This window comes from Oryzias latipes, chromosome 2 (assembly GCF_053564925.1).
Source record: "Oryzias latipes strain Hd-rR chromosome 2, Olatipes_Hd-rR_3.1".
NCBI lineage: Eukaryota > Metazoa > Chordata > Actinopteri > Beloniformes > Adrianichthyidae > Oryzias > Oryzias latipes.
Window position 1 is genome coordinate 49,209,532 of NC_136238.1, and position 16,410 is coordinate 49,225,941.

The following is a 16,410-nucleotide window of genomic DNA, read 5'->3' on the forward strand; positions in this document are numbered from 1 at the left end:
TGGAGTCACCAAACTTTTTTCTTGTGACGCCACATTAAGTCTTTTACTTTAAAACTTTAAACTGCTTTTATCTTTCTTTGATTGTAAAGCCCTATAATAAAGTTTTATTAATTCATGATCATTATAATAAAATAAATAACACTATTTATAAAAAAAAATGACCAAATAACTGTGATTTTTAAAGACTAAATGTCAGAAAAAAATATACTGATACATTAATATGAAAAATAATAAATAGTGGATCCTCTGCTGTCATTTTCCTGCTGAGACTTTTAGACTCTGCTTGGAGAAAAAGAACAAAGTAAACATATGAGTTTCTATCTCATTTTTATTTTTATTGTGACGCATATATATATAAATAATCCAACTTAAATGAATTACTTCAATTGGTAATAAGTAATGTAGATAAATGTATTCAACCTAATGTCTTAAATCTATCCAACTCAATATTTTATTACAACTCAAATTTACACATTTATCTAACTAAATGTCATATTACTCCAATTCAATTCAATGTTTTTCAATCTTGATTCATTGTACTTCTTGAACTCTCATGTCTAAGTTTGAGCCTGCAGATATTTTTATAACAATAAAATGAAAGCATCAATTTAGATTTGCATCATGGAATCATTTACCATTTCTCCATAGTTGACATATCACTTTCTGGCAGTAAATCTGCTAAATAAACTCATCATCCTCTCCCTCATGGTGCAGAAAGAATCAAACAAGCAGAAAGAATGAAACATAACGGGACAGTTCAGCTGGAAGTTGAGAAGGAGGCTTTGAAACCAGCAGCAGTTTGAGTCCATTCTGATGTTCCATTCAGGTTTCTGCTACAACAAGCCTTTATTTTGAAAGAGCCAGTGGGGCAGAAACAATAGAAGGAGGAGATTACCAACCCCCCCTGGAATGTTGCCCCCTGTGCAGTGGACTAGTGGGGGCAGGGACGGCTGAACCAATCACAGAAGACTGTTGCAGCTTTCCCTCCAAAAGTCAACCAATCAGATGTTGTTGTTTGGATTCTTTGTCTGGAAGTTTCCCATGTGGAAGCTTCCAGAGTCTTTTCTGTTTGGTCTGCAGGCTGAGCAGAACGGACTCCTGCAGGATCACAGGAACTTTCAGGAAAATCTCCAACCAGGAGAAAAGTTTCTGTGATTGTGAGACTAGCGGATGATCGATCGGAGCTGCAGTGAAGAGGACGGCGGTGTTTGTGGGAGTTGGAGCTGAAGATCGGAGCAGGAACCATGTCTTCAGAACCTCAGGAAGGTTCTGTCAGAGAACAACTTTCTGCTGCTGAAGGAACCATCGTCCAGAACGAGGAGGAGCTCTGTCGTCAGCGCAGACTGCTGGATAGCAGCTGGAACCCGCAGCTGCAGCTCCACATAGTTGGTACGTGACTAAACATTTAAATTATTTTGGTTGCCTATGGGATTACATCTCTGCCATAAAGTAAAAGAGCTTAAAGTCAACTAAGCGAGCATATTTAGGAACTGAGTGAGGAACCTTACGACGTGCAGGCACAATTCTAACTAAGCGACCCCGTATTTTACAACTGAACGGCTACAATCCTAACTGAGCAGTGATCTTCCTCGGTCATTTCTCTTTTGTGCCCTCACCTGGATTTACGCTCAGTGTTAAGGGGGCATTTCTGTCACTTGGGGGCGGGAACCTTTCTGGTTGATCTGATTGGCTAAAGTTTGCATGTCAAGCAGTGGGGCGGGACTTTCATTTTGGGGCTTTAATAGAAAAGAAACGGCGGCTGTAACGTGGATTAAAAGCATCAAATCGGTAACAAATGCAGTGAATTTCACATGAGAAAAACTTACAGCACAAAAAAACCTTCCATGTGTGGAAGGGTGTGTCCGGCTGCTAACAGACACACCAGTAGCAGCTTTGTGTTGGCTGCAGGGGAGAGAGTTTTGTGACTTTTGTGCTCCCCTGATGATTACACAGCTTCTCAGGACTACGTAGCACGCCTTGTGCGGTCTGGAGTTTTGGTCCACAGCCTCCTTTGGAAGCCCCACTGGCTGGGGTAGGGCCCAACAGCCCCATGACCCCATAAGCGATAAAACGGGATAAGAACATAACAACATAAAAGACCTTTTGCTGCCGTACACTCTAGGGTTGTGCCGATGGACGAAACCATCGTCCATCGTGATGGTTGACTGACATCACGATGGAAAGACACCATTGTGATGCCACGCCCCCGCCACACTGCGAGTAGACACCATAAGCCGCGGTTACATGAACAAAAAATCTTGATCGGATCAATGGTCGAATTAGAATGCAACCGTGTACATGAGCCCAGAAAAATGTTTTCAGAATATAACAAATGTTCACATGGGTCACACTTTCAGTTGGAATAAATCATTTGCACATGCGCAGTAGGGTTTGAAAAACCGGAAGAGGATATGTGTTCTGCTGAGCGGCTACATACATAGATATGTCAGCTCTGTAATATACAAGACGATCTTCTAAACGTGCTTTTATTAATTAATTTTATTTAATTAATGTTCGCTTATTATTTTAATTGTAATCCGTGTGGTCAGTGCTTCTCCTGTTGAAAAACGGAGCCGGAAAGAAGCCATGATTAGCAGTATGCTAACACGCTAACAACATTAGGTTTGGATGGACATAGAATCCATGCGGGAAATTCTGCAATCTGCATCCTGGCTGCACATTAAATATGTGGGAATAACATCAGCCTTTATTTTGTCGAGACACGACTGGAAACACAAATCCACGTGATTGTTTGAACGGTTTCTTAAGAATGAGTGACATTTCTGCTTGAAAAGCTCACACCGCCCCAAACAAAGCCGCTGTGTGTGTGCTGGCAGTCCGAGCTCTGCCCGGACACATACTTTTAGACCCGGTTCTCCTTAGTTCTGTAGCTCGTTCCCCTAGAGGTGTGAGACGGATCGCAGTCCTAAGTCTCCCACACATATCACACACGTAACAAAGCATCCCCCCTTCCCCTCAAACACAAAGCTGTAAGAACGCGCTCCACCGGTCCACTTGACTATTTAAGTCCCGGAACTTACATGCACATTTCACTATATGGGCGGGGCCAGGTGTTCACACTTAGTCTGATTGCATGGGGTAACATGGTGCACCTAAGAATAAAAGTTAGGTGCACCGGATCAAAGACTCAAGGCCCGTACACACCGGGACGAATATTCGCCAGGCGTTATTCGCCAGCGTTTTTCGCCACGTTTTTTATGTTCACACCCAGGCGATTTTCGCTGACGATGAGCCGAGCGAACATGCAATTTCATTCTCTGACATTAAATGGCGCTTAATGTAAAACAGAAATACTCCTGTACACAAGGTGGCGCTGGGCCACTTTATGCTTCTTAAAGTCGCTTTTCAATCAGAAGAAGAGAGCAAGTATTTACGCGATTGTCAGAATCAAACAAAGAAAACGTGAATATTTCAAGCACCAGTAGCTCCAACTGGTGCTTGGTTCGGGGATATTTTATAATGTCCATCATTATTTCTTCGTGGCAGTGTAGACGCTACTTGGCGTCTATCTTCTTCGCTGGTATGTGTGCTCAGAAAGGCAGTTTTGTGTTTGAGCGCCCCCAAGTTGTGTTTTACTATGACTTCAGAAGCTCCAGACACGTGTGCAAAAGCGCCGTTCTCATTGGTCGAGTAGATTTCGACGCGACGCGTCGAAAAAAAAAAACGAACCCGAGGCGTTTTTTTTTTTGACGCTTTAACGCGTTGCGTTTTTTCGCGTCGGTGTGCACACTCTCATTGGTGCCCTTTGTTTAGTCACGAGGCGTTAAACGTCGGCGAAAATCGCCGGCGAAATTCGTCCCGGTGTGTACGGGCCTTTAGTCTAGTTTCCTGGCCTGAGGGACCAGCACCACTGACTCTGACTCCCCTTAAAGAGATAGGCTAGGAAACAGAAGATCAATGACCACCAGCTTATTACTGTAAAACATTAGTGTGTTTAGTGTGCATAAACTTTTTCAAGGACTTCCTAAAATGGCAAATTTGCGATGGGTCTTTAATTGTTCAATACTGTACCGTAGAACTATACCAAAATACTATAAGTGTCATGTTCATTAAAGTATTATATTTTAATGCTTTGTTATTTTTTTGGGCAGACCAACAAGCAATATTAGCCAACATCTGAGCTACTCTTTGTACACAGCACCTGTGTACGAAGCGTAGCTGCTCTGATGCTTGGTCTCATAGTGCCGACGAGCTTATATTCTTTCATTACGGCAACATCGTCAGTGCAAATCAAGCAGACACACTTTCCGTTAATTTCCTTAAAGAAATATTCATTTTCCCACCGTGTTTGAAATCTTCTCACTTGCTATCTTGCGTTTCTTCAGTGCTGCCATTTCAGGGGCCTGTTGCACAAAAGTGGGATAAGGCATTAAGCCAGGATATCTTGGTGATCCTGGCTCAATTGATCCCCAATCCGGTTGCACTAAAGCTGGATAGGGGGCAGGAGGATATGTTATGGTATAAGTTACCATGGAGATTTATTCTGTGGAGCTAGCCTGCTCCAGACCAGGCTAAATTCCAGGATCTATTTAATCTCATCCCTAATGTCAGTCAGCAGTCGCCACAAATGGAAACCAATAGTTATTTCACTGCTCACTATACAATGTTATTACATATAACTAGACCCACTGTCATTATTTAAACATTTGTGATCATTAATGTCAATCATTTTGGATAAATAATGAGTTTTAGATGATGTTGCTATCATTAGATAATTTACAGTTTCCCATAGAATATAAGGCTATATATAAAATGATAGAATATTAGTGTCACAGAGGGAAAAAAAGACAAGTCATAATATTGTAACCAGTTGTTTTACAGGAGGACAGTTGTTAAAATGACAGATGTGGGGCATTTGGTGAAATTGTACTTCAGTATGGTTTCATAAACGAAGACATGCTGATGTGCCGGAATATGAAGTATCACGTTGTCATAACTATCAAAACTGTAAAAAGAATATGTTGCTTTTCTGCAGAAAGAACCAGCCTCATAAATTTATGACTTTATCCTTTGTCCTTAGTGGGGCCCTAGTACTCTGTCATATAAAATAATACACATTCCATATGAATATAAAAACACAATATGTAACATTATGTTCCTTTATTGAATAAGGACAAAACAAAGCAGGTAAACTTTATCACTGTGGCGGTGTTGCCTTTCTTCTTAATTATATCTTTTACCTCCTCGTATGCCTCCATGAGGATTTGTGCTTCAGACGGGGAAAAGTATGTGGCTCTAGTTGCCATGGTGAATCAGTAAATCTGTGATCTGTGGCGGGGTCTATTTGAGTGAGCCGTGAGCGCGCACCTATCCAGGATTGGTTTCACCTGGCTTAATGAATCCGTGTCTGCTCATCCTGGCTTGGTCTTTGTGCAACCAATTAAGCCTGGACGCACATGTTTTGGCTTCATTGAGCTCAGCTCAGTCATTTATCCCGGATGTCTTAATTCTACTTTTGTGCAACAGGCCTCAGGTGACTCGTGGTAAATATTCTTCTTTGCTTAATTTTGTTTAGAAGAGAAACACCTTTCTGTGACCGACTCCATTTAGTGTTGAAACTGAGAAGTGCAACAGAGTTGAGCTCATGCGCCATATGCGGGCCATATTCATTATATTTTCAAAATTTGCTGTAGGCCAATAAAAACAGATCCGCAGGCTGTAGTTTGGACACCCCTGCTATAAACACACAACTCAGTGTATTTGTCCTTTCAATGCAGAAAGTTTGCATTGGTTCAGTCTAATAGTGAAATGCAGTAAAGCAGTGGATGATTTTGTGTGGGCAGATGAATGTATTCTCCAGATTTAAGTATGCCCACCAATTGTGAACATTTCCAGCGTTGATGCTCATTTACCACCACTGGTCAGTGTCCCTCAGCATCTGTGTGGACTTCATGAGCAGGAATGATTTGGCTAGACTTCAGCGTTTCTTTCTTTTAAACTGCTGTTCAACAGAGGACGAATTGCTGGTTTCAAAGCTGCAGCTCTGATCCATGGACATTTATGAGGTGTCTCATTAGAGTCTTCATCACTGCTTCAAATTTCATCGCATAGTTAAAGAAGAAAAAAGGAATTTAGAAAAGAGCAGCACTTTAATTTTTCAATGTTTTTACACAGTTACAATCAAAAGGATCACAAGAATTCTGAAGCTCTACACAACATGATATAATTTTGTCCTCACTGTCCTCCGGTAGACTGGCAACCTGTCCAGGCCGTGCCCTGCTTTTGCCCAACAGTAGCTTGTAAATCATTGAGGATCCCCATGACCCTGAAAAGGATTCAGTGAGTTCGGAGAATGGAGGGGGGGGGGGGGGTGTTGAATTAAAACAATTAAACTGAAATACTTTTGAGGTGGTTTAGATTTTTCTTGGTGCATAACAATGCTAAAAAAAATTTTAAGTATAAAAGGATTCCTTCTTGTGTTGCTGCAGACCTCCCCCAGCATTGGATGACTGAAGAGGATCTCTGCAACCAACAGAAGAACTTCAGAGTGGAACATGAGAAACAAGAACCTCCACATTATAAAAAAGAGCAGGAGGATCAAGAACCTGCACAGATTAAAGAGGAGCAGGAGGAACAAGAGCCTTCACAATGTAAAGAAGAGCAGGAGGATCAAGAACCTGCACAGATTAAAGAGGAGCAAGAGGAAAAAGAACTTGCACATATCAAAGAAGAGCATGAGGAACAAGAATCTCCACGGATTAAAGAGGAGCATGAGGAACAAGAATCTCCACACTTTAAAGAAGAACAGGATGAACTAGTTCTTCCACAGATTAAAGAGGAACCAGGGGAACTCTGCATCAGTCAGGATGAAGAGCAGCTTGATCTGAAGCAGGAGACTGATACCTTGATGGAGATTCCTACTTATGAGGAAGATGAGACCAGTGAAGCAGATCTAAAGAATCAGCAGAGCTTTAATGTAACTGATAGTCAGGATGAAGAAGGAAACCAACATGAAGAATCAACATCAACTACAGATGAAGAGACAGACCAACAGAAAACGGATTCTGAAAGAGTCTGTAAAAAATATGGTATAAGCTTTCATCAATTGTCTCAAGTTAAAATTCTCATGAGAACTCACACAGAAAACAAGCCTTATTCTTGTAAAGAATGTGATAAAAGTTTTAATCAAATATCTCATCTCAACAGACACATGAGAACTCACACAGGAGAAAGGCATTTTAGTTGTAAATATTGTGGCAAATGTATTAGAGATGAATATGATCTCAAAATACACATGAGAACTCACACAGGAGAAGGGCCTTTTTCTTGTAAATATTGTGATATATGTTTTAGAGATGTACTTCATCTCAACACACACATGAGAATTCATACAGAAGAAAAGCCTTTTTCTTGTAAAGAATGTAAAAAATATTTTAGTTTTTTATGTCATCTCAAAATACACATGAGAACTCACACAGGAGAAAAGCCTTTTACTTGTAAATATTGTGATAAATGTTATAGTCATGTATCTCATCTCAAAACACACATGAGAACTCACACAGGAGAAAAGCCTTTTTCTTGTAAAAAATGTAAAAAAAGTTTTCATGATGGTTCTAATCTCAAATCACACATGATAATTCATACAGGAAGGAGAAAAGCCTTTTTCTTGTAAAGAATGTGATAAAAGTTTTAGTTATTTATCTATTTTCAAAAGACACATGAAATCTCATATATAAGTGAAACCTTTTTCTAATAAAAAATGTATCTAATGAAAATTCTCAACATAAGAAAAAATGTAAAATTATTGGGTCAAATATGAATCAGCTTCAAAAAAAAATAAAAGAACAGATTTTTAATTTGAGAAATGCGTATCATAACTGAAAGATAAATTAAACTAGTTCCAAAGTCGAGAGTACATATTGTAAATTTGAAGCATTAATTTAAAATATTAACTGTACATTTGAAACTTGGATTTAAAAACTACAGTTTTTCACGACTATAAGGCGCACTTAAAAGTTATACATTTTTTTCCGCCATCAGGGGGAAACCCATGAGCCGGTGCGCCTATTGTGTAGTTGTGGGTCGTAGAAGAAGATGGAGTGAGGAAGGGAGAGAGACGTAAAGGCCAAGTGGAACCTACCTGCATTGCAACTATCTACATTTTAAAGCCTTCTATGCTCCTTCTACTCATAACCCTCAACATTTTCAGTACAGAAGGAGTAAGCAGAAAAGCAGCTTGCCCACTGCTTTAAGCTGCTGCTTTCGTTGGCGCAAAGGAGAAATGCAGAGACAGACTGGGGCAAGTCTCTGTGTGTGCTGAAAGGTGCAGGTTTTGGCTAGCACACATGAAGAAAGGAGACGTGCAGCGCAAGTCTGTGTGTCTCTGTGTGTGTATGCATTAACGTGCCCGCGCCTTAACACCCAGTGCACCTCTTGTATGTGTTAAAGACGGGAAAATCCCCCATGACTGAGACCGCGCCCTACCATCCGGTGCCCCCTATGTTCGTGAAAATACGATACTGTATTTTAATGACCATAAGGCGCACTGGGTTATAGGACACAGTCTCAGTTATGGTTAGTTTTTTCTGTATTTAATACATACAAAAGGTGCTCCAGGTTTTAAGGCACGGGTAAGTTGACACATACCAGTAAAACACGCCTGCCAGTGTTGAACCGTTACTGCGTTGTTTCTGACTGCGGTCGAAAGACCCAAGGGAGATCCTCTCCAGGGACGATGGGGGATCTTCCTTCAGGGTTCACTTCCCTGTTTGGACTCTCAGAGCCTCCAGAGCGGGTTAATAGAAGAACCAGTCTCCGTTCTTTTAGAGGAAATGAACCAGTCTCCGTTCTTTTAGAGGAAATGTTAATTATTTCTGTTCTCTGTAACCGAGTAACACAAACGGAATGCACGCTCACGCACTCGCTTGCACTGAGGGCTCCCCCCCTGCTTCCTGCACACGCGTGGGCGCCAACACAGCGGCTTCAGCACACACACACTCAGTGTGTGTTTAAAAAGGCAGCGGGAGTTGGTTATGATTTACTTTTCATTTTTTCAGTCATAAAAGAGGATCCAAACCTCCATCAAATTCCTAATCCTCTTTATCTGACATGAACAGCTGGGCTAAAGTTCTATCAAACACGCCAGGTTCCCTTTCGTCATTGTCAGAGTCTTTCTGGTGGCCGTCTGGCTCCTCAAGCCCAAGCTTTTACAATACGTTCACAAAGTGTGGCATGACTCGCCCGGCGCTGCCTCCCAAAACAACAAAAGTTGACGTTTCCTGCCCTGTTGGACATATCCTACCTCCCTGCTCCCGTTCTTCTGGACATTATGACTCACCAGGATGTTAAAAGTCAGCGGCGCTTCGTCCATGTTGGTGATGTGGCTGGGCTGGAGGTGTTTGTCAACGATCTTTCTACTGCACTAGGAGTGGAAGATGAACAGCTTTTCATTGTAGTCCGCTGGAAGTCGCTGCAGCATTGCAATCCTAGCCTGGATGGAAAGATGATGGCGTTTCATAAGGTGAAGGTGAATATTGTCTCTGTTAATAGCGTTACTGCCTCAGAGAAGCATCTCCAAACAGTTCGCTGATCGTTAATCCATCGAGTCGCCTTTTTTTTCACAGAAATTTAGCTGCATCATCTTGACTTTTGGAGTTCGTTTTCTAGCTTCCTCCACTTGTGAATCATGGATTAATTCATCTTGAATTTTCTGCAGCTGCTCCCATGTTCCACCTTGTAGATGATAGCTTGCAGTTTAAATCGTGCTACAGGGTTAGATAACTGCCTGAATAAAATGTATGCTGATAAAGTACATTTTAAATGCTTTAAAAAGAAATAATAAAACAGAACATTTAGTTTTTAGTATAAAATTACTATTTTGAATATTACTTTTCTTTCTTTTTACTATGATTTTGAACAAGAAATTTGTCTTGTTGGATTACTTCAAAATACGTTGCAGTTTCAGGGCATTGATATCGAGTCCCTCGATTGAAAACAAAAATGTGTATGCATAGTTTCTACAACTAGAGATAGAATGTCAGGAAAAGAAGATGCCTGCACAATGGAAGCAATCAAACACTGATGAAGTTTACATGCTTTTAATTTTTTGTGGCATTAATTTATTCATGTAATGTAAATATAGAACATTGATCAAATGTTTAGATATAATCACTACCATCCTTAATGTCACAGCAGTGATGTCCTTAACAAGAGGCAGTGTGGTTTATGAACAACAATGCAATAGAAAAAATCCATTCCACCACATTTTGGGGTGTGTAGATAAAGCTGTAACAGAGCAGCTCCTGCAGAAAATTTCAGAAAAACCAAGTTGGGTTTTCTGATCCTAATGACCTTATGACCTTATTCTAATTTTAACAGTCAAATGCCAGTTAGCCTACTTTGGCTCTTAATTAGCTCACTTGTTTTTGTCAGTTTGTTTTATCATTCTCTTATTATAATCTCTTTTTTTGACAAACATGGACTTGCACCCAGTGAGAGGCATGCCTGATACTATTTTTGGGGACTACTTCCCAAAACTTCTGGGCCCGAAACAATCCGCTAATGTATTGTCTACACAATCAGCTGTTGTCCCCTGGCAACACAAATGTGGTCAGAGATTGCTGGGTTTTTTTTTTATAGCGCTTTGGTAACAACAATTTCCCTGCCATACGATCAATAAAACATACACACATAACCACATTGATGCAGTCATTTACGTAAAAGGAGGCAGAAGTGAACATTGAATGGAAATAAATGAAGAGTTTTCTAACATCTGATGTGTCCTGAGAACATCTTTCTCATACACCTTTTTGGGGTTGTCATCTATAAGCTACAACCATCAGAATCCAACTAAATCTGCTAAACTTCAATTTCTTTTTTTAATAGATGGACCTGTAAATACAAATGTGTTGTTTTTGATGATCCTGGTTTAATCTTCATCTCTTGAACAGCTTAATTGTGGTTGTAGTTTATGCTGATACAATGTGTATGTTGTCTTTGCCTGTGTTACCATGACAACACTGGGTATATTTGGTTCAATTCAAACACTTTTTATGTGATCGGTGATAGTTTTAAAAAGTAGTGACTACAGTTTATATTTTTTGGGGTCATATGAGCAAAGAATTTCTTTAGGAAAGGGTTTTCTCCTAAATGTATGAAGGAAGAGGCTGGTGTTCTTGTGATTCCTGTTTTCTAGTAGACATTAGAACTGTTCCTCTGTTCTTTTTGGTTCTCAGTGTTCTGTTCCAGTCTTTACTGTGAAGAATAAAATGGACATGAACATCAGTCAGAAGTGTGGAGTCTTTCTCACAGTGTGGGTTTCTGCTGTTTGCTGCTTCTCTGCTGGTTCCAAAGCTGGACTCTACAGGTCCAGTTCTGACTGCTGAACTCAGGACTGAGGTCAGATCACAGAGCTCCATCAGAAGCTGTGAAGAAGACTGAAGCAAACAAACGGCTTCTCTGTAGTTTTATCATCAGTCTGAGTGCAGCAGTGAGGTTCTGCTCCACAGACATCTGTCAACTTCAGTCTGACTTAGAGTCTCTTTGAAATCCAGATTTGGTCTTGGAAGATGAATTCAGCATTTTCAGCTTTGATGATGTGTTTTTAAGATAAAATATTCCTTTATTAGTCCCACAAAGGGGAAATTTCCTTGTTGCAGCAGCAGTACAGGTAAGAGAGCAGTATATAAAAAAAAAAAATTTTTTTTTATTTTGATCTGTTTTATCTTTTGAACAGGTTAGTCTTTTCACAGTAAACTTGCAAAAATGTTTCCAGAGTGTTGGGATACTAAAGAGATTGATAAAGTTAATCAAATGTTTTTTTCCTAAATAAAATGTGTTTAGTGTTGTAGATTAACCATTTTAAAGTTAAATCTATTGTTACTCATTTGATGCATTTATATTTTCAATTGGTCATTGATGCAAATACAGTAAAAAGGAAGGACTTTTATTTTGAAGTCTCTTTATGTATCTTTTCAGCTCTTCCTCTAGACATGGTTTTAGTTTTGGAGGAGACGACCTTGAGATGAAGGAAGATGGTAAGAACAGAGCAGGAACAATCCGTCTAGACAGGCAAAGGGAATGGTATCCCACAATCCCTTGCAGTGCTGATCTAACAGCAGCACCAAAGTTACACCTTAGGTTAGATGCCACTAAATCCTATTCAAATGGACACGCCATGCTGCTTCATAGTGGAAGATAAAAAGTCACACAAACACACACCATACATAAATAACAATAAAATAACAATTCATAAAATAGAAGTTCACATCAGGTAGATTTGTTAAACAGCCGTACTGAACCGAGCCCTATGAAACTCTGAATGGAACCGAATAGAGATTTTAGCGTATCGTTACACCCCTAGACATAAATCTGATGGAGAAATCAATAGAATCTGCAGTTTGGATCAGTTTCTATTGAAAAAGGCTGCATAAATATGACAGACAGCTTTCAGGTTCAGATTCTGAAAAACAGCAGAAACATGATCTGATGGAGGCTCTCATTTCTCCTCATTATTCTTCCAAACAGCCCAATCAAGTTGGCCCAAAGGCACATTGGCAGAGCAACATGTTGTCTATGAAGAACCTACTCAGCTGTGCTACAAATAACAACAAACATCCAAACCACAACGCTAAACAATCAAGACCAACACAACTGTCTACATCCAGAATCCAGCAAATATCCCAAACAGAACATTATTACCCACAATGCACCTGCACAGTTCCTGCAGCAGACAGGGTCTTTCCAAGAACTTTATTAGTCTCATCTTTTTAAAACTGGAAAGATTTTTCTTCAACGTTTAAAACATAAAACAGGAAATGGAAATGTTTGACAATCCAGTTGATGAGAAGCTGCAGAAAGACTGAAATCCATCAGATTGTAAAAACGTAGAGGTGATGATGATGATGATGTGATGAAGATCAGACGCTGATGTCACTGATGTTCTGGCTGTTGATGGGCTGGATGTGGGTCCTGGTGGTGCTGAAGAATGAAAGATCCTTCTAGCTGCAGTCATTCCTGAAGGAAGCTGATTGCAGCTGTTCTCTCCTGACAGATGGAATGATGGGAAATGAAGTTCATGTTGAAGTGTGCTCCAAGCAGAACAGAAAGGTCTCAGGACTTGGATCAGCTGCTGCTCTCTGGGAGCGTGCACGTGCTGCTGCATGTGCTTCTGTCATGGCGTTCTGGATGAGCTGCTGAGGTCTGTTTGCATCCAGACTCTCAGCTGCTTTAGTCAAACTGCTGAGCCATGGAACAATGGAGCCGTTTCTGAAGGAAGAGGATCAAACATGATGCTCTGCAGGAAGTGGAGGTTTTTTAGAGTCTCCAGACTGTTTCTGAACGGCCAAAGAAAAGCAGCTGATGTGCTTCTGTCTCCTACCAGCAGGGAGCGCTCTCAGCCGGACAGAACAGATCCTCAATGCTGCTCTGAGAAGGACTCTTCTGTTCCAGAAGCAGAGACTGTTCACATCCAGGAGAATCTGGACTCCAAGGAATCCCAGAGAATGTTTGGACACTTTGACCAGCAGAAGGCAGCAGAACTTTCAGCAACTCTGGATCTGATCCCACAAAAACAATCCATGGAGGATCAGATTTCAGAAGATTTGAAGGATCAAAGACAAAGATGTGAGAAGAAAGTCCAGAATGAATCCACTCTGACTTGTCCTCATGTCTCTGAAGCTTGTGTCTTCATGTCTTCACCTCAGAGTTTCTTCTGGATTCCATGTGGATCAATAATATTGATCATGTTCTGTTGTCATCAGAACTTCAGGCTTTTCTCTGCTGATGATCTCTGAGCTGAACTTCTTGGAGGAATTCCTGAATCTGGGATTTGGAGCAAACAGTCAGAACAAAGGAGGTTTCCATTTCTTCTAAGCTCTGCCAGAAGAAAAGAGCTGAAGCTTGAAGCTGAAGCAGCATTTGCTCCCAGAATCTGTCCTCCAGACCAACAAGTCCCACCACAGCCTTGAAGACGTTTCCAGAAGCAGCAGCAGACTGTGTTCCCATGACGACGCTGAAGTCAGCTGCTGCTCTGCAGGAGAAAGTCTGCAGCTCCTCAGTCAGGAAGCTCTTTCAAGCTCGTGCACATCTGTCAGTGCAGCAGCAGAAAGCCTGTTTCCCTGCAGGAAGTCTGAGGCTTTTCAAAGTAAGAGCCTCATGTTGGCAGAGATGGGTTGGATTCTTTGATGCTCCAGTGTCTTTTGGATTCAGGAGGAGTTCATGCAGATCTAGAAATCCCACCATGATGGTCATCCTTGAGGAATTTCAAAATAAAAGACTTACAATCACTGCTGGATGAGAAATACATTTACTCTTTATTTTCTGTCAATAAATCCTATTTATCAATAAATCCTTGATTGTAAATGATGGATCTAAAGTTGAAAAGAAGTCAAAGTGCTGACTCAGCACAGATCAAAGGAGACACAGATGATTTCCTGGAATGAAGAAAACATCAAACATCATGATGTGATCTGGAACTGAGCTGTTCTTCAGAAGATCCTCCCAAACATGGAAACTGTTGCTGCAACACGTGAAGCTTTGCTTCTGTTGCTAGGTAGATCTGATGGATCAGAAGCAGACTTCTGTCAGCTGGAACTGGGGCTTCTTCCAGACCATGTGACCTCATGGACAAAGTTCCAACATGGTTTCAGTGAAATGTGGAGGTTTTCCAGGAAACGTTGCTGCAGTTCCTCCGTCTCATCAAATGAGAGATTTCTCTGCACTAAAGAAGAAAATCTTCCAGAACAGCTTCTAGCTGCAGAAAAACTGTTTCCATCAATCTGAGGACTTTAGGCTTCATTTGAAGAAACAAACTGTTGGAAAAGATGAAAACAGAAACAAAGAGGTTTCTAGAAGCTGTATATTGTATTGTGAACTACAACTCTACTGTTGTAGTTATGTTAATGTGTATGTCATCTTTTGATGTTCAATAAAAAAATAGAAAAAAACGGTACCTGTAGGGCTAACCAGAAGTGTCCAACAGGAAGTGGGCGGATCCAACAGCCAAATGCTGCCCATGACAATTATCCCCCCCCCCCCACTGTACCTGAGCCAATTAATGTGTTTTAAGAATGAAGTCAAACTGTATTATTTATTATTATTTATACTGAAGTTTTTTTTATATTTTTATGTGTATAGATTTTTTTGTTTGTTTTTTTGTTAAGAGATGTGCTTTGAATCATTGGGTGGTTGTGTCTGCGAGAGTTTTGTATCATTTTTAAATATAAGTTAAAAAAAAACCCGAGCCAAGTAATCCTGCCGCAGCTCCATCATCATTGTCATTTTTACACGAGAAGAAAACAATACAAACATTTTTACAGTGAATTTATTCAGTTTAACATCAGGTATTTCTGCTTTGCAGACCTGCAGACAATGACAAAGGGTCAAACTAAACCAGAAATAATTGTTGTTCTAATGTGAGACTTCAGATAAACTGAGGTTGGATGTAAACATTCTCTTAAATATTAAAAAAAGCTTCAGTCTCTATTAAGTCTCAACTCTAAACAGTTCTTCACCTCCTAAACAGTCATTTTATGCTCAAATCTTTGATTACAGTTTGGTTTTGGGATTAATTCCAGTACATCGTTTTAAAAAAAAGTACATCGTAAATTCTATTGACGTCATATCCGCTTACCAAGCATTTTTGACAAAACGGTTTTTGTTTTTTAGACTTTTTATTATAATATATTTCGTGACTTTAAAGAGTTTTAAATTCTTTTCATAAAAAAAATAAATATTCGGATTATTGAAATGTAAAAGGCTTTTTCAGAATGAAGTCATCAGCGTGACCCGGAAGTAAACAGCAGCGCGTGGAGCTAGCAGCTTGTAGCTAGTTTGTGTTCAGAGACCGGCGGCGATTTCGTCCGGACGTTCGTGAAGTTTTTGGACCGAAAGGAGGATACGAACTGTCAGCATCGAGTGAAAAAGCAGCGTAAAGAAGGAGTTTGTGGGAGTTGGAGCTGAAGATGGGAGCAGGAACCATGTCTTCCCTTCAGTCTCTGAGAGAGTTGATCAGCGAGCGACTAGCTGCTGCTGCTGAAGAAATCTGCAGACTCTGTGAAGGAACCATCGTCCAGTACGAGGAGGAGCTCTGTCGTCAGCGCAGACTGCTGGATGTCATCTGGAAACCACAGCTGCAGCTCCACCACATAGGTATGTCACCTTCATTACACAAACCGAGAAGAACACAATGAACAACACACGCACGCGACAATATGACAGATTTGGCCAAAATGTGCAAGAAATTTCAGCAAGTCAGAGTCATTTAGCATAAATCTTCTTTAACTTCAGGACAATATCAGAATAGATGGATCACTGTTTCAGTGGAATTTTGCAGCAAAAACTACAGAGTAGTTGACAGCATGATAGCATCAGATACAGATAATTGTAGGCAGATGTTGGACAGAACAACGTAATGCTGATGATTCTGATAAGAAAAGAAATCCCTGATTA

The 16,410-nt window shown here is 40.4% G+C and overlaps 2 protein-coding genes and 1 long non-coding RNA gene across 6 annotated transcripts in view; 2 read left to right on the plus strand and 1 right to left on the minus strand.

Moving 5' to 3' along the window:
- The window catches only part of LOC144988961 (NLR family CARD domain-containing protein 3-like), a 204,062-nt gene that overhangs the window by 78,296 nt on the left and 109,356 nt on the right, over window positions 1-16,410 (minus strand). The window lies entirely within an intron of this gene.
- On the plus strand, window positions 22-11,242 carry LOC144989543 (uncharacterized). The gene is made up of 2 exons (XR_013653786.1): window positions 22-1,389; window positions 6,450-11,242. It is a non-coding gene; the product is annotated as an uncharacterized LOC144989543 (long non-coding RNA).
- The window catches only part of LOC144989228 (uncharacterized), a 29,949-nt gene continuing 29,205 nt past the window's right edge, over window positions 15,667-16,410 (plus strand). The window contains exon 1 of the mRNA XM_078941409.1: window positions 15,667-16,110. Coding sequence (XP_078797535.1) covers window positions 15,924-16,110 — 187 coding nt within the window. The 5' untranslated portion in view covers window positions 15,667-15,923. The remainder of the gene's footprint in view (window positions 16,111-16,410) is intronic.